The 18,010-nt window shown below is 46.1% G+C and overlaps 1 protein-coding gene across 1 annotated transcript; it reads right to left on the bottom strand.

Annotated features, from left to right (window-relative positions):
• Positions 1-7,682: 7,682 nt before the first annotated feature.
• On the bottom strand, positions 7,683-9,974 carry LOC115329937 (sulfotransferase 1C2-like). Its single transcript, XM_029991615.4, has 2 exons — positions 9,854-9,974; positions 7,683-8,775 (listed from the first exon to the last, which is right to left on the bottom strand). Exon 2 carries the CDS (start codon positions 8,755-8,757, stop codon positions 7,813-7,815), a length of 945 nt encoding a protein of 314 aa, XP_029847475.2. The 5' UTR covers positions 8,758-8,775; positions 9,854-9,974; the 3' UTR covers positions 7,683-7,812.
• Between the last annotated feature and the right edge of the window lie 8,036 nt (positions 9,975-18,010).

The raw sequence follows: 18,010 nt of genomic DNA, 5'->3' as shown, positions 1-18,010 counted from the left end.
ACGGGCGTTCGTTACACTTGAAGACAATAGAGAGTCTTTGAATAACGTACGCAATTTTAGCGCACGCTATTGCTAAATTCAGCGCTTGTGTTAGCGCAAACTACGCAAGAGTGTTTTAGAATAACGTTTCTCTGCCGCGAGGCAAGAGCCCCAGCATCTCGCGGTTGCAACGCCACCAAAATACAGTCACAATTTTTATTTCAAAACATCGAATGCTGTAACATGGGAAGAAAACAAGTTTTGGTACAGATTAACATTCTAGATTAGTTTAAACACGAGAATGCGACACGAGCGGTCGATCGGTCGTGCCCGCCTACATCGCCTCAAGAGAGGTCTTGCGTACTGAACTTCGCGCACCGTATACCTTCGCCGAGAAATATTCCCCTGTCGCAAGCAAAGTTGCCGCTGATCGTTGCCCACCTTATTGCGTTTTCCAAACCGAGTGTAACGTTGTCCCGTATTTAAAATTGCAGTCGCGAGGATGCCGCCGACATCGCGCTCACGTCGACGCCAAGGCAGCCGCAGCTATGGTCCTGGGAGCCGCCATTTTTGAACTGTGCTTGTCTAGGTTTTAGCCAACTTCTCATCACAAATCCTCCTTGGAGGAGCGCAAAACCTCTTTGCGCACGCACGCAATTTCCAAAGAATAGCATACTGTAAAATAGCGCACGCAGAGAGCAAAACGTGGTTAGCGTTCGGCGCAAGCTCAGTGGCGAGGACGCTTTTTAATGCGTACGGAAAACTTTAGCCTGCTCTATTATAAAGCTCCCTAATGTTCTCATCATCAATTTCCATCTTACAATGTAGACACAAATCGCTTTGGGCATGGCACTGAACGCTCAGAGGCCGCAGTCAGCGATCGGGATTTTCTTGATTAAGAATAATAAAAGATGGTACTGCGCCTACCTCCAAAGTCAGATGATTAGAGTACTGCCGACAGCCCTGGTCGCTGAGTCCTCCCGTCGACGCCTGCAGTGCTTCTTTTATAACCCCTGTCGACTTGGTGTCGTCTTAGCCGCTGTTGTCTCGGATTCCGTTGTCGCCACTGCTGCCGCTGTAGCTTCCTTGGGCCTGTTGGCTTGTTCTTCTGGCTGACCGAAATGGACGTCAGCTGGCCCGTGTCGCTGACGGCAGCTTTTCGGCGGTGGAAGGCAGAAGCTGCATAAAGAGAGGATTAGTGTACTGCAGATAGCCTGTCGCTGAGGAGAGAGCTTCCTTTTTTTATAGCCTCTGTCGTCTTGGTGCCGCCTCAGCCCTGTCGCTTGGGGATAGATTCATTTTTGTCACAACACCAGCACCAAGAAAAAGGAACGAACGCGACTGATTGGTTCCCCACCCCAACCCGGACAGCTATTTTTGGCGATGACTAAGAAGGACCCTATGTGGATAATTTTTTGGAGTGGGGAGAACAGCTCTCATTGCTCACAAAATTGCGTCGAGGGCCGTTCGACTTTCTTTCCTTTGGATCCCGTAACCGTCTGGCAGAAACGCAGAAACGGCAGGCACTTATAAGCCCTATTTCTCGCAGTGCAAGATAAGTAAAAAAAGATAGGCAGCATGCGCAAGAAAAATAAAGTGCAAACTTTCAAGACAAGCCCGGAATACTTAGAACGCAAAACCGCAAAGCCTAGGTGGAGAATCGCGCTTAGCAGGTTTCGAGAGACCAAGAGAGTGGCAAAAATTGTCTAGCAGATAGGGTCGCTAGAGTCACACCTACTGCGTCATCATAAGCAACAGGGTGAGACCGTAGAAGCATTTTTTTTTTTGGAAAGGTGTATAGTAGCTTTCAGATTTAAAAAAGCCAAGGCATGGCAAGCCTTGTGCTTATTATTATCACCCTGTTGCACATGAGAATGCGACATTGGCCGAGGAGAACGTCAAAGAACGATTACAAAGGAACAAGACTGAATATAATGAATAACGCATTCCCGGCGTTTCTTAAGAGGAAGCAGAAGGGGTTCTTCAAAGAAAACGGGTTAGAGGTGAATTTTAGCGTATTTTCGTCCTGTGAATTGGAATGTCGCAAGCATCTGACCCGAACGCATTATGAGACGCGAGAAAAAACAAGAAAAACAAACCACTGTTTCTGTCGTAAAGTCACACCCATAGGTTTCAGAGCTGTCGCGCGCGTGCCGCGTGTGAGGGAACACGTGCGCCGCTTTTGGCTGCTCAGGTAGACTTGGGGAAAGCATCGAAATGTTGTGAATTAGGTACGACACGTCATGATTCCTTTTTCACACGGGCTTCAGCGCTATTTTGAAGGCGGTATTGGGGCAACTTGGCGAGTCATTCTAAAATATAATTTTGATGTTCGTAATCCTGGAGGCCAAATAAAGACGATTTAAATGTTCTATTTTCTTTCCAAATTCAGTACCGCTTCAGTCTTCCTTTAAGCTGCGAGTTAATATAGAATTTTTAGTTAAAATATAAATTACGAGGTTCACTGATTCATTTAATAGCACAAGGTAAAAGACATCCACCGGATGATTGTTCATTTGTTAAGGCAGCCTAGGCAATACAATAAAAACGATTAGAATTATTATGTTCCGGTAGTAGTCATGAATCTTTGCAAACAAGGGAAGGTCTGTTGATTGCTTTCATAATAGCACACCCCTGAAAAACTGAAAGTCTATAATCTCGTTACATCCGTTGGCAAATCTTAGAGTCGTCACCAATATTTTGTTACACTTTCCACACAAGGTACTATCAATTATTTTAAAAAAAAAAACGAGTTTACTTATGCAATATCAATCGCAAACTAGTCCTATTAAATAAAACAAAAAATGACTTCAAAACTCGAAAGCTCACAAGGAGAGGCTTCGAACAGTTAAAACAAATCTGAAGTTTAACAAACGCATAATACTTACTTGAGAACCAGGACTCGGTCGAGAAAGCTTTGAAATGTGTCCAATCTTTGTTCTCGCAGTAAATATTGTAGTTTTTTTTTTTTCCTACGATATATTAGGTTAAGTCGGGGTCATTGTCTACCAGCCTTACGTGCGATCCCCGTTAACAGTAGGAGCGTAATAAAACGTTATAGAGCTATGGGCTATCTCTTGAAATAGGTCGTCTATAGCGATTGCAGTTGCTGAGCGCTTGGTCCTCGACTAATTCCAAATACGGCAAACTTTTCAGATGCTTGTGTGAGTGAGGAACAATAAAAAAAATAAAAATGTTTCACAGGTGCATGGCTCTGCGGCATATCATACCAGAGTATTCAGCACCCGTCTGCACTTGTTACCTTGTTTACGACACCGAAACCTCAAAAATACGCGTTCCTGTTTCCACAAAATCAAGCAAATTTATTTTTGCAAAATCAGAATAAAAGAATCCAGTCTCAATTTTTTTTCGGTTTAGAAACAGCGGTATCTTGGAAGTATGAGCCATACAATTTGTTCCCCGAGTTCCTCTGTTTTCAGCGTGTTTCATTTCCTTTTTGAACGACCAGGTTCTTTTTTGAATCCCTAGTAAAATTAATTTTTGGATTTGCTTCTGGTCAGCCATTTTTCAAGCTGGCCGATAAGGTTGACTCTGTGTAATGATATATGTGAGTTGGTTAACCGCTTCGCTTTTAAAGAACGGGGGCGCGGAGGGGGAGTGGGGCGAGCGCTAATCCTTCGTGACGTATTGTGACGTAGTGTTATATGCAAACGTAGACTGCATTGATTACCACTTTTAAAGCGCGAGTAGGCAACTGAAAGAGAGATTAAAATGTACATCGCGCTGCACTGTTAAGAAGTTAAATATCGCAATTTTGTTTCTTTATCAAAAGGCTGCCTTGAAAATTTCTAGTGTAGTGAAAGGTGCTCATTTGAAGCTCTAACTTACGCGATACAATTTGAGGCTCGTCCATTCAACACTTGCGTCAAACAAGAAAAAGCTTCAGTGTCGTGTTCGCGTTCACAGTGTCGCGCAGTTTTCGCTAGATTGTATTAGCGATGGTAATTAGCCTTGACCAAGTTATAACCTGTGCAAAGCATGAAGTGCATCTCGCTTGTGAGCCGCTCGTACCAGCTGTTTAATAGCGCCGATTAGCAGAAAAAGAGAGGCTTGCTTTACAAGCACGCCTAGTGCGTGAACGCGTACTCCCAGGACTCGGCTGCGCGTCAGACAGGCTGGAAGGGCGAAACGTGCACAAAAATTTAAAGTATTTACTTTAACCGTTTTCAGACGGCTTTATTGTGATGTCCCCGCTATAGGGAATTGATACAGTTCTGCTCCGTTTGATTTATTTGTTAGTACACCAGAGTGACAGAGGCGCATGTCAGATTATTCAAAAGCTTACGTTGCACAAAAGACTAATTTTCCGGGCTACCCAAACGAAGCAACGCTTTGATGTCATCGTGACTTGTTGTCATGCCTTGACTTTAGGCACATGCACACTGTTGCGTTTTCCTCTTTTTGTACTACGTGACTTCGAGGTTGAACCGCGTAGGGAAACCCTACACCCTACCAGCAACCAGAAACGTATCGCATTTTTCTCATAGCAAACTCACGGTGGCCAAGTAAAGTAACTATAAGCCATAACATCCACTTTTGATTGTTTCCCTGGTAAAATACACGACCGGCAACCGCACGAACAACGTCCTCCGCCTACATACCCCGTAACAACTTAGGGGATGGGAATGATGCATCAAGGCCAAGGATAGCCTCCACAGTTGCCCTTAATGACAAGAATGACTCGCAGAGGCAAACTAAATACGTCATATGAAAGAAAGAATGAGTTAACACCAAGACTTAGTGTAAGAATGAGTGCTTTATTGCACCCCGGGCTGCCTTATTGAAAAAAAAAAAAAACAATTTGAAAACAGTTTGGATATGATCTGGCCAAACCCGAAATGAACTGGTTGTAGCGGAATTGTGCCGGGCAAGTTGTAAATCAAACTGTCGAAATTGGCTGAACTTGAGAAATGAACTAGACAAGCTGGCAGCTGAATTGGTTGAACTGTTAGTTGTATAGTTCAAACTAATAGCTGACCAGGCAAAACTGATAGCTTTAGCCGGCGACACTGGTGTCATAATTTGCAAGCTGTCATTCAAACAGTTTGAGCTGGCAGTCGAACTGCCAATGACTGACAACGAAGTTTCACTATTATCAGCAAAAGTATCGCAATAAAATGTTAAGCCACAATTTAAAAGATGCATTATTATTACCTGTCCTGTAAATAAACGGTTATTATATTGTTCTTATTTTCCACTTGCGGCATCATGGCAGACCGTTCTCTTTCCACAGCGCCATAACATCACTTCCTTCCGTCCTAGAAGCAATACGCTCTTTCATTCCCGATATTCGTTAGGGCGAGAAGTGATCCATGTATGCACCAACCTCCCCTTTCCGTAAAAAACTCTCCTGTCGACTTGAAATTTCTCGAATCACGGACATGGTTTTTGCAGGGTTGTCTGATTTCGCAAGTTCCAGAATGTGCAAAGCATTAAGTACGCCTCACTTATGAGCCGCCCATGCGAGCTTTTTATGAGCACCAATGAATCGAAAGGGTGATTTCGTTTTCTGAGCACGCCCAAAGGGCTGTCTGTACCGGACACTTCTCCGCTGCATAAAGTTTGGCAAGCGCAAGCCTATCCGTCCAATTTTTTTTTTTCTTTTTGGCGATTAAGTTTTTTGTTTAACGTCCGCTTGTGTCCTTTTGCCGAGGCCTAGAGCATGCTCATCACGTGGGTCTGGACAACCGCTCATACGCTTTGTTGGCTGTCAAATAACCCGTCAAGGCCACCGCTGCTGCTCAAGCCTCGAAAACGGGAAAGGGAAGGATACAAGGGCGCTGCAGAACAGATGGACAGGTAACAGGTAGGCCATTGGCAGGTGGCGTGTGACGTCAAGTATGACGAGCACCGAGGTCACAGAAAAGCAGAGGAGGCGAGGAGGAAAGTCGTGATGTTTACATGGGGGCATGTCCAAACAGATGATGGGGCCCTGGACTTTAACTTTCATATCGTATGGCGGAAAAGTATCGCTTCGCGTGTTCCGAAGTCGCGTCAGACAGGCTGGAAGGACGGATTCTGTCCTCGCACGAGCGGTAAAGTTACGGGCCTAACATTTAAACTATTTTAACTGTTTTCAGACGGCAGTATTGTAAAGCCCTCGCGGCACTGCTTATGTTGTATTCTTACGAGAGACATTGATCACCGAAGAAAACCGAGTACGTCATTGAGCTGACAGAAAAGAAAAAGACACGAGAGGAAGGAGGCGGTGCAAACAATACACTTGAGCATTTGCACAGGGGAGTCGGAGTCGCCGGAGTTTCTTTTCTTCTTTACACGAACCAGTTTGCGACCTTCGGGAGCTCATAGAACAAAATGCAGTGGAAAAAGGCAAAGAAAAAGTGACAGCACCTCCACGTGGTGAATGATGTTGATTGGGGCGAAGCTCTGGTGGTGCTGGTGATACTGATTTTGTTCATAGGTAGTGCTGATGGTGCTGATTTTGATGGTTCTGATGGTGCAAAGTTTAACACGATTATATACGCATTTGACTGCAGCGCTCTCTCCTGTATATACGTTGAGCGGCTACATGCAACGTTTCATCCATGACATCCCCAGCTCTTGAGTTACTACCACATCTCTGAGCCCCCTACTCGTCCCGCAGTCTTGGGCGAGTGGTTAAGGCGATGGACTAGAAATTCATTGGGGTCTCCCCGCACAGGTTCGAATCCTGTCGACTGCGCAAACATTTTTTTTTTTAAGAAGACAGATGGGATGGCAATCGATGTGAGCACGGACGCCGGACGGACAAGGCTAGACCCTAAGGAGCTTTGCCCCTAAAAGGCGCCCCAGACCTCAAGGTTGTTAACTCTAAGCTTATCCAAATGCAGGAGGACAAAGCAGGAGGCGCGGTCGCTCCGACGGGACGACGGATATTCTGTAGCCCGGTTACAGATTCTCTTCGGCTCCCTGTTAGCGCGGTGGTTCGCGAGCTTCCGTGACGGGGAGCACGTGAGCTCCAAACTCGATGACGTTTAATCCTCTCCTCGCGGAGAAACTCCGTCGTAAAAATACACCTGCAGGTACAGTTTTCCTCCGTTTGATTTATTAGTTATGGCGTCAGGGTGGGAAAGGCGCATGCCTGATTATTCAAAAGTTTAGGTTGACACAGGACTGAATTCCCAGGCTACCCAAACGAAGCAGCGCTTCGTTGTCTTCGTGACTTGATGTCATACCTTGACTTTAGGCACATTTGTACTTTTATGTTTTAATATTTTTGTACGACGCAATGTCGAGATTGAAGCTCGAGTCACCTCTAGACTCTTTTTTCTTATATAATCAAGCTACAGAATTAACTGGTTGACACTATTTGTAGATTGCACGGATATCCCGGTGTTGGATCTTGACGTCCGTCCACGTAAAGTAGTCAAACGTAGGCAAACGCTATACCGCGTGAGATACCAGAAACACATTGCGTGTTTTTTACAACAAACTCACTGTGGCCAATTGAAGTAACTATGAGCCATGACGTCTTTTATCTGTTTCCCTGGACAAATACACGACCGGAAACCGCACGGACAACGTCCTACACCTGCGACCTCCATAACAGCGTAGGGGATGGGAATGATGCTTTAGGGCCAAGGATAGCCTTCCCAAATGCCCTTAGTGACAAGAATGACTCGTAAAGGTCAATTACGAATGTCTTCAGAATGAATGAATGAATGAATGAGCTAATACCAATACTCAGTAAAGGAATTAGTATTTTATTCTCGCATCACAGGCTCGCCAAGTGATCTACAACAAAGTTGTCTTAATATCACCGAAACGTTCGCAATAAAACGTTCAGCCACAATGTATTTTCCACTTGCGTCATCATGGAAGCCCGTCCTCTTTCCACAGCGTCATAACATCACTTCCTTCCGTCCTAGAAGCAATATGATCTTTCATCCGGGATATTTGTTCAGGCGAGAAGTGATCCATGTATCCACCAACCTCCCCTTTCCGTATAAACTCTCCCGTCGACTTGAAATTTCTTGAATCCACGGACATGCTCTTGTATACATCCAGGGACTTGGGCCTCCTTTCAGGAGGAAGGGAAGCCAGGGACGACATTATAGTCTTCAGATCATTTTTGAACACCTTTTTCATGCTTTCAAGGCTCGTGGCATCCAGTATCTTATTGAGTAAGACCTCGTCTTCTCTCAAGACTTTCCCGTACTGCTCACCCATGAAATCGGCTATCTCAAGAATGTGTCCTCTTTTGTCTTTCTTAAGTTGTTCGAACGTGAAGAAGAGCACATTTGAATCATTCCGATGTTTGTACCACGCCAGCAAGTGGTCAATGTAATCGCCGTACCCAACTCTACCATTTATGAACATCTCAAAATACTGTTCGAACGTGAGGTCTTGAACCTGGGGTACGGGGGCGGTCTTTGTGTGGTAGTAGTAGGACACGCAGCAGGCGAACGGGTTTCTGGCAATACAGATGTACTTGGCTTCTTTTGAAAAGGGACACTTTGAAAAAGGTAGATGTGTCTTGATGGCTCCTGGCCGTATCATCTTCTCGACGCCTTCTGCTCCGAGAAACTCTAGGAAAGGCATCCGCAGCATAAACTCGTTGAGGTCCTCGGGTGGTGTGCCTTCGCTAATGATGTTGTAAACGATGTACTGAACCCAGGTCGTGCCGCACTTTGGATAGGTCGCGATGAATAGATCATCGCGCCGTGGGACGTAGGCCAAGGCGGACCGAATATTGTCTTCGTGGATAAATCTGCTGATGTACAGGCCATCAATATCTCTGTGCAGCTGGGTCGTCATTTGAATCAGACTTCGTTCCTATAAAGAGTGATACAAAACGTATTTACAGTACTTTTTCCCATAAAAGGAGACAACGGTGCGAGCTTTTTAAACTTCCTAAAATCAGACCATCCTGCAAAGAATGAGCAGAATTGTCTATTTTGCCTTAAGTAACAGTTAGTAGAGGTTCAATTAATACATCAATAATCAGTTAGTAGAAAGGTTTATTAAGCGTACTTATTTGGATAATATGCAGCTGGCATGCAAGGAAGCCTCGCTAACAGACGACGGAAGGTTCCTTAGTTGGATAACATCCCAATTTTATGTGTGATCAATCTAAACATATCAGCCGCCAAACTCGGGGCTTCGACCTTAAGAAATGCAGAAAACAATAGACCGACACGCTGTTTAGAAACAAGCCCGTGTTTGCGCACACCAGGTGTGGGCACTGCGCGAGAGCAGAAACCGAATTCACGTGAAGTGTCTGCGCATGCGCAGTGCCGTCGACAGGGCCACCGCAGCTGCGTGACGTCAGGGCCGCGTGTTGGTCTATACTCTTCGGAATTCCCCTCAGAAAATATCGGCTCTCCAAGGACTAGCCGTCGCGAATTGCGAAAACCTTTATTCCGTTTTACGTTAGATCCGACCTCAGCCACCGCTACGATCAGACAGAGTCCATCAAGCGACGCCAAAAAGTGCATTATCACGCACTCAGTCCTCAACTTGGTGCATTTGCTATTGCAAAATAAAACAATCACGAACCAAAAAAAAAAAAAGGGTGGCACGCATTTTCTGCGCTCGATTGGTTTAGCCTGCGATTTCAAACGCGCAAAGACGACGAGCATTATGACGATGTACTTTTGGCTCCACTTGATTGGCTCCGTCAGATCGCAGCGTTCTCTACAGTGGGAGTTATTGTCATACGGAGTGTGTGTACCTATATACATAGTGCCTTAAAGAATCAGTGGTAAAACTTTTTTTTTTCGTGAATGCACACAATGTGGGACAGTTTCCATAAGTTTTTCTAACAACACGTAACACAATGACAATCTGAGACGCCATCAAAACTGATCTTTTAGTCGCAATAAGATAAGCGACTGGTATCATTCTGACTCACCTGAATTGTCGGTATATTGCGCCTGGTCTGTCGAACTTTCTCTCTTCTGTGCCTTCAATATGAGCGCACAGGCACAGGCACAGCAATATGAGAAAGGTTTTCGGGGACCGAACAAAATCGTTACCTTTATTTTAAATGAGCAAAGTGACGAGAGCCAATCGAAATTGTCTCCATCATCGGGGTCATCGCTCTTTAGCAATCCACATGCCTTCCAGGAAACGGACGATCGCATGCCATGCGCCGCTCACAAAAGACAGGAAATGCAGTGACGCGAACGGATGCGCCAAAGGTCAGAATCTTCGCGCCGACATCCGGTTACTGTCATTCACAAAAATCCTTTAGGAGAGTGCTTTGTCGTTCATCGTGTTGACGCTGTTTTTTTTTTTTTTTGTTTTTTTTACCAATCTTTGTTTGTTTGCGTGGATAATCGGTTCTAAAATATATGATACTGTCATCAGTTGTCAGCTGAGTACTATAGGATGTTCATTTACAGTTGTGCTTACCGTGTGAATTATGAAAGTAGGTTTTTCCCAGAAGGTTCATCTGCGTCAGAAAAAGGAACACGCCAAGTGTCGACTACAAAATATAAACGCGCATTATATTTCTGGATATTTAATTTAATGGGACTGGTACCCTTAAGAACTTCATTTTGAATTCGGTGACGCTCCAGATAACAGGTCCGCAATTATCTGTTTTCTGCTAAAATACTGCGGTAGATTTTAGATTAAACACGCTGTGATTCCTTAACGTCGTTTCAGGTTAAGTCCAGAAGCAGCTGACGCTGAGAGCTGACGGGACCAATCAAAAAAAGCTTAATGACTTGCGATTTTGAGGCTGCTTGATTGATCCCGCTATCTCGTAGCCTCGGCTGTGCCTGCACTTAAGTTGAAACAAAGTGCAGTACATATCTAGAAAATTGATGGGACACAACTACCTTCCCGGGTTTATTGTGTTCATAACGGGTGACAAAATCTTCTTCACAACCGTATAGATTTCGTTACCTCAAGATGAAACACAACCATTGTCTTTAATGTCTGTATTTTTTCTTTCTTGCTTTATTTCTTGAAAACCGATAAATAAATTATTACAAATTTTACTGAGAGCACAGTCGACCTAATTCTAAAAACAAAATGCCTAGTGAGAGGGCAGTAGTAAGAAAAATCACGTCCTCGTATTTTCTTTTAAAAAGTCGTTATCTTCCTAATTCTTATGCGACGTCACCGTGCCGCTCTCTCATTTGTCGGTATTTTCTTTAATCACCCTGAGCACCTTGCAGGGAAAGGATTTTCAGCAAGCGATTTATTCCCTCTAATGTAACTACAAGTTTCATAAGTATCTCAAGCGTGTCAGCGAGTTGTTCTGGCGTCACAATCATCACGTTTTATATATTTTGGATTTTCGGGATTGTTTTCTGCCTTGTATAGTCACTTTGGAACGCAAGCGGTGCGCAGTGCTCACGAGGAGGCCGGAAACACCTGAACCTTTGTGGCATGAACGTACGCGTGGATGATCAAAATCATCACCTGCACATTTCCTTTTCCATCGTTCTCGTTCACCTTTTTGAACAAATGGGGCCAAGTTACTGTTACTACGCAATAAATGTTATTGCTCATCCAACGAGGTTCGCGTGTCGCGGAACGTTTTTATTTGTATATTTTTTTTTTTTCGTGATAGAACATTCCGTGACGTTAAGCTTAACGAAATAAGTGTATATTCACAGCGGTTCATATTCCGATCTGCAGGACGATATCTGCTCATTGTTGGGATCGGCAAAAGAGAGGAAAATATTTTCTCACCCAAAAAGTGCCTCCGCGAGCACTTTGAGATGCGTACAAAACATACGAAGGGTAGAGGGCAGTCTTCTAGTTTTACCTTGAGGCATGTCTGAGTTTTCTTGGATCTGCCATCCCTGAAGCCGCTGTTCCACGGCTCCTGAGTCCGACAAAAAGACAGTCTGATGACGAAGTATGTTACTCGTTTCTGCGTTTTAAGAGAAACGCGTTGTCGCTAGAAGCTTGAAAGTAATGCGCTATTCTCACGTTAGTCTGACTGTAACGTTTTAAAGCGATAGACCTCCGACGTTTTTAATCATGCGCTGCGAAAAGGAACTTGTTAGGATTTGTTTTGGGCAGTACAAATGTGAGCGTTTCGATCTGTCACACGTGAGGGAGCGCGCCTGCTCTGGTGCGGAACGGGATAGCGAGGAAAATACAAAGAAACAAAAATAAACATTCGAAAGCCATCCAAGCACAGGTCAAAGCATACGTGATACAAAAGACAGCATGCGACCGTAGCTTTCAAGTTTTGAGCAGCTCTCCACGGGTGCACAAAAATTTGTTGGTCGTGTTTCGAATATGCGTCATTACGCGCTTTTCTGCTACAGTTTTCTTCTTTTTTTATATATATACTTTGTTTCGCTATAAGTGCCAGCGTAGCGCAGGCTACTAGAGAGAGCAGCGAGATTTTAGTATCCCTGCCAAACAATCGCGCTCGTGCAATGCGAGCATCGTTCATCGGAACATGCTTTTACCTCTAGCTTCGTGTTCGCAATCACATAAAGTAGAGCATACGTTCTCACGCAGGTTATGAAAGAAAGCAATACCAATAATAAAGCTGAAATTAATGTTTAATAGGACGCTGAGGCCACGAAGTTCCTAATTTCCTTCTTTCATTTCTTTATTTTAGTTTTAATTTTGTGTTACGTTTTCTTATCGCGCATCAAGAAAGGCTGATAGACGCTTTTATTCGAACGTGGCTCACTCATAATCGAACTTTAGATCGGCGCTTGTACACTCGAATGGCGTGGATGGTGCAGCCAGCATTAAATGGTCGCGTCTTAATTCACACGAGGGAGAAATCCCGGGGATTTCTCCCCGGCACGCGCATCCCACGACGAAAACGTCAGGCTTTGCGATGTGCAAAAGCCTCGCGTTTTTATCTCGTGATGCTAGCGTGCCGGGGAGAAATCCCCGGGATTTCTCCCTCGTGTGAATACCCGAGAAATCCCCGGGATTTCTCCCCCGTGTGAATTAAGACGCGACCATTTCGTCATGAAATGCGCGTGCCGGGGAGAAATCCCCGGGATTTCTCCCTCGTGTGGACACCCCACGGACGCGCTCGCACCCCCTGCCCCTGGAGCGACGGTATCATGCATACAGATTCGAACGCGAGTCCCGCGAGGTCCGCGCTTCGAATGACGCATGACACTCTGTTCAAGGAGGAAACTTGGCACGCGGCATTCGAGTCACGATGAATGGGTGGATGAATGGTAATGGCTATACCCTTTGCAATGGGCGGCAGCTTGCGTCACCTAGCCTAACGGATATTGTGCACACTCGTGTTGGCAGACTGACTTTTGTATGACGTACGAGCAGTGTGACTCCGCTTTTAAAGGGACCATGAATATTAGCTTGGAATGTTTTCTTTTTATGCGAGCTTACCGCCTCTAGTGGAACCCAAGTACACTTCCACAAAACGCGACTGACCAAGAAACTCCTTTGTTGCGGTGTAATTTTGAGGAGAAAAGCGAGCGATTTCATGCAATCTTTCCTTCGCAAAACTTGACGTCGTTTGGGCGTCACAGTCCCCCAGAGTGACGATATATGAGTGCGGCCAACGTTACGAGATTACTTCAGCTGTGGAACTCCAGCGGAAGGGAGTACCCCCCTCACTCACTTCAATCCGCCTGCCGTCGTTCGAAGTGCCATCTAGATTTTCGTTTCATAACTGTGCGTTCCATAGAGCACACTCTAAGAAATGAGGGGAGTTCGAGGGAGTTAGACGGCGTGACAACACCCACAGCGTGTGAGCACCCCTCAGGAAGGAATATCCGCTCTCGAATAGAAGGAGCGAGCAAGGGGAAAGAGAATGGAGTGCTACAAAAGTCCCCTGGGGATTCGAAAGGATTATGGTCAAGCGGAGTCCCTGAGGCCAGGCTTTTTTTTGCGAAATTTGAAAGTGGATAACTAGCTTTGTGAACGTTAAATCCGATCCTTGGGTTTATGCTTTTTACCTTACTTTTTTTCTTTTTGATTCTGAAGTGCTTCAAAGTTACTGGCGTTCCCTTTTTCTTTATTCCGTTTTCTTATTTACTTCCAATCTCGAAGAGTTACTTGACTGTTCCACGAAGGGCGCTAACGCGCAGGTCGACAGACCCACCCACCATGCCGTAGCTTGCATTTTGCGAATTCGAGTTATGACAATCTTACGGGTGTGCATGTAACCTTCAAAGAAGATTTAGATCGGTATTGTTTACACTTCTGATACAAATGTCCTCGTCCCAGGTTTGATCCGGTAAGATAGAGACGACAACCAATGTGAGACAATCTGGGTAGTTGAAACGAAAATAAAAATATCCCGCAATTGATTTGTTTAGCGGTGGGAAACATTGAAAGGTGCGGCCCGGTGACAACCAATTTAGTCATCTGCACGCGCTGGTAACCGAAAGGCTTTTAACTTAGGAAATCTTTAGCAAAAGAATAAAATTGGCGAGAACGCGTGAAGTCACCATTTATTTCTAGACTTTAAGTTCCGCGGGCACAACGTTTTTCCGAACACTCAAAGCCCAACCAATATTAAACTTGTGCCGCGTTTTATATATCGTACAAACAAATTTCCAAATAAAAACCCGTGAACATACTCATTCAAGGCACAAGTTTTCACAAAGTTGTTTTGTTACACAGCGCCCTAACTAGCTCTACCGAAGTTACTAGTGCTGAGGAGTCAGGACGTCGTCAGAATTTTTTCCTTGGAATGATGACCCTGTCTATTCGCGTTAGGAATTCGCAGCTTGTAATTTTTGTATCGTTTATCTTAGGAAAAGAGATAGAAATCACGTCTATCTTTTTGTAAATATTTCAATTCCGCCGCGTAAAAAGCAGAGCAAGAAAAGGTAATATCCCGTGCCTTTTAACCACGCGCGGCGGCCGATGTGACGGATATTTGGGTACATCTGGGTGAGTTTCCGTAGCGCCATCTGCCCGAGGCGCACAAAGCCATACCCTCTGGTGCTGTGGTGAGAGAATGTGAGCACACACACGTTCAAACACAAAAGAGGAGATGAAAGGGGACTCGACCTTACAAAGACTATTAACAGAGCCCAGACACACAAGTTAAACCTCTGTGCCTGTGCCTGTGCGCAGAAGTTTGGCGTGGATACCTGTGTCTATTTTGGTTTTCAAGTACAACAGGATGACGCTATTCCACGCGGGTACGAAGGAGTGCAAAAAGGCTCATCTTGAAATATCAGTTTGTTGCAGGAATAGTGTCGTGTATGAAAAACCTCTAGCTTGTGGGTGTACGTATGTTGGTCAAACAAAAAGATGCATTAGCGACAGATTAAATGAGCATAGAAGGAATGTCAAGACCAATACAACGAACTCGGAAATGGTTAAACCTGTTCACGAGCAACTATAAAGTTGTGATTGGGGCCCTCGTTAAGAATGAAAGTGTCCAAAATTTCAACAACACACACAAAAAAAGGGCTCTGCATCATTGTCACCCCATCCTCCCGCTTCTCACGCGGCATCGCTCACGCGCCCCTCACGGCATTCGATGCTTCGATTGCGCGTCGTCGGCCGCAGCAGAACTGCCCTGCAGCTTCAGTTGCTTCCTTCTACCGAGGTCCACTCAGCCGTTACCACATGAGGCGCAAACCATCCGCCGTGGATGGGTCCGAATCCAGTTCGAGCACGAAGCCTTTGACCAGCACAATATCCAGCTCCTACGAATTATCGGGCTCCACCCGCGACGCCCACCCACGGCAGCCGTCAATCCCCGAACCCGTAGCCCCGACTCCCCACGTTGAATTTCGGGCTGTCTCGGACGTCCAGGTTGAAGAACCATCGGACCTTCCCTAGGGCTACCCCGTCACCAGGCCCCCTTCCGATTCCGAGGAGAGTTTCCTCCCCGTGGCCCCACCCCAGTGCGTGGTCTGCCTCAGAAATCGCAGGGAGGCGCGACGCATGAAACGCACGCTCTTCGAGATGTGGTTCGTGTGTCTGATGACGCTGGCGGCCCTGGTCATCCCGCTCGGCCTGATCCTGGCCCCATACCTCGGCTACTAGATCCCGGCATTCGACGCCGGAGGTTCGGCCTCCGTCACGACGCCCATCCCGTGGACCAACGTCGACGAGAGCTGCTTGGCGCAGGTAAAACTAGCCGACAACGTCCATAATTTGCACACGGACGACGCGTCTCCAGCTACGGCACCCAGCGACAAGGCGACGACGGCCGTCTACGGCCTGTAAACAGTTCGAGGTTCCGTAAACGGCTACGCTGGGACTACCTTCCCAAACACATTCCGTTCCAACTGTGCCCGAACGTAATCTACTGGTCGATGGGCATTTGAGGCGGCAAAGTGATCAGTCCAGTTCCCGAGTTCGAAGTACGTTACGGCATGTGGGAGCTGAGAGCGACCCAGGAGCGGTACACTCCGAGAACGCCCGTAAAGATTCACATGGCTGTCGGCGTATACCACAAAGACAGCGCCCATTTCTCGCGGTTTGGAAGTAACTCAGTCCTGATGACAAGGTTGGCCGCCGACCACCTGAAGAAGCTGGTGAGGCATAGGCTCGACGGCGTCACCATTCACTGGAGGAACATGCAAGGGACGTGCGGCAGTCCCCGAGACATCAAGACGCTTCGTGAGTTCGCAAAAAAGCATTCTGAGACTATACCTAAAGAACGGGCTCCCTTACTTTGTTAGCATTATGATCGACACGACAGCGGGGGTGGAGAACGAGCTGGAGCTGGCAGATAGTCTCGACTTTATTTTCTACACACACAGCGAAAAAGTACACCCCTGGACGTGTAAACCGTTGTCCCAGGGCGGACTCCCCAAATGGTGTTCGTTTTACACGCGAGGCTCGGTGTATTTCGTTTGCACCCGAGGTCTCGTGTAAAATGAACATCTTTGAACGTGTACTTCGTTCTGCGATCACACGTCTAGGGGTGTTTTTTTACAATGGCGGCCGTTTGATGCAAGACGGGTTCTACGAGCGAGGCCCAGCGCTTTACACGGCTTTTCGCCGCAGCGAAAGCGTAGTTTGCACGTGTTCGTTCGTAATCGTCCATACGTGCTGAACTACCGCAAGCATTCACCCCCAAGCGCCGACGCCGTATCCATTACGGCGATTACGCGACAGTGGGAGCGACCATCGACTGCATCCAGCAGCGTGCTTCCCCATCGAGCAGGTCTCGTTCGCGTGGCGGTTCAGCCGATCGCCGAGGCCTCAAGCCGGTTGCATTGTCACCGACGCCGGGTAATTTCCACAGCAGTTATCTTTTCGCGACCACAGACATGAACTTTATTGAAAAAGCCCGTTTGCCGTGAGCGACGACGAATAGCTCCGACACCAACCCGACCCGACCCTATTCGACCGGCGTTACCGACGTCCCGCTCACCTCTTTACCGCGAGCAAAGTTGTACGCGACGTTTCGACGTATCCACTCATATCTCGTGTGTACGCAAATTTTGCAGCTTTCCGGGTACGAATCGGCTACCGAAACGGCCAGCGAACGAAGACGAACTGAACGCCGGCTATGCGCCATTTAAACACGCGGTTACTTTTCTACTAGACTGTAGCTATGTGGTGTGGTTCCTTACACATAAATGGACTACGTACAAACAAAGCTAAAATAAAATTGGGCGGCTGCTTGCGCCACCTAGTGAGTATGCGGAAAATTACAAAAATGAAGGACATTTCGGCATTTGTGGAAGTGACACGCTCTAACACGGACGGCAGCATACCAACACATACATCACAGCACATACCACAAGATCAACATACAAGCATCGACATACACAAACAACGAACAGAGGCACTAACAACCCGACACTCCTACTCAATAATAATAGAAACCCGCTCGGTATATATAGCAGACTTTTTGTTTCAGACGAAGGTCCGGTGACACCCCCCGTATTTTATATGAACGTAACGATATTACACAATTATTACTTATATAGTACGGCGACATAAATATAATTTGGGAAGGTACACATTTCTCTTAGTCTAGATTATGGCTAAAAGACACCCTATATTTAAAAAAAAAAATGTTTTGAGCTAGCCAAAATGTAGCAAAATCTGGTTTCGTTTTCGGAAGTTCGAGCGCTCAAGGCTGGAATGCGCTAGCGAAGTGTGTGCTTGCTTCTGTCAA

The sequence above is a fragment of the Ixodes scapularis genome, unplaced genomic scaffold (genome assembly GCF_016920785.2).
Source record: "Ixodes scapularis isolate PalLabHiFi unplaced genomic scaffold, ASM1692078v2 PGA_scaffold4__175_contigs__length_147842914, whole genome shotgun sequence".
NCBI classification, from domain to species: domain Eukaryota; kingdom Metazoa; phylum Arthropoda; class Arachnida; order Ixodida; family Ixodidae; genus Ixodes; species Ixodes scapularis.
This window is presented reverse-complemented; position numbering and strand designations above follow the sequence as displayed.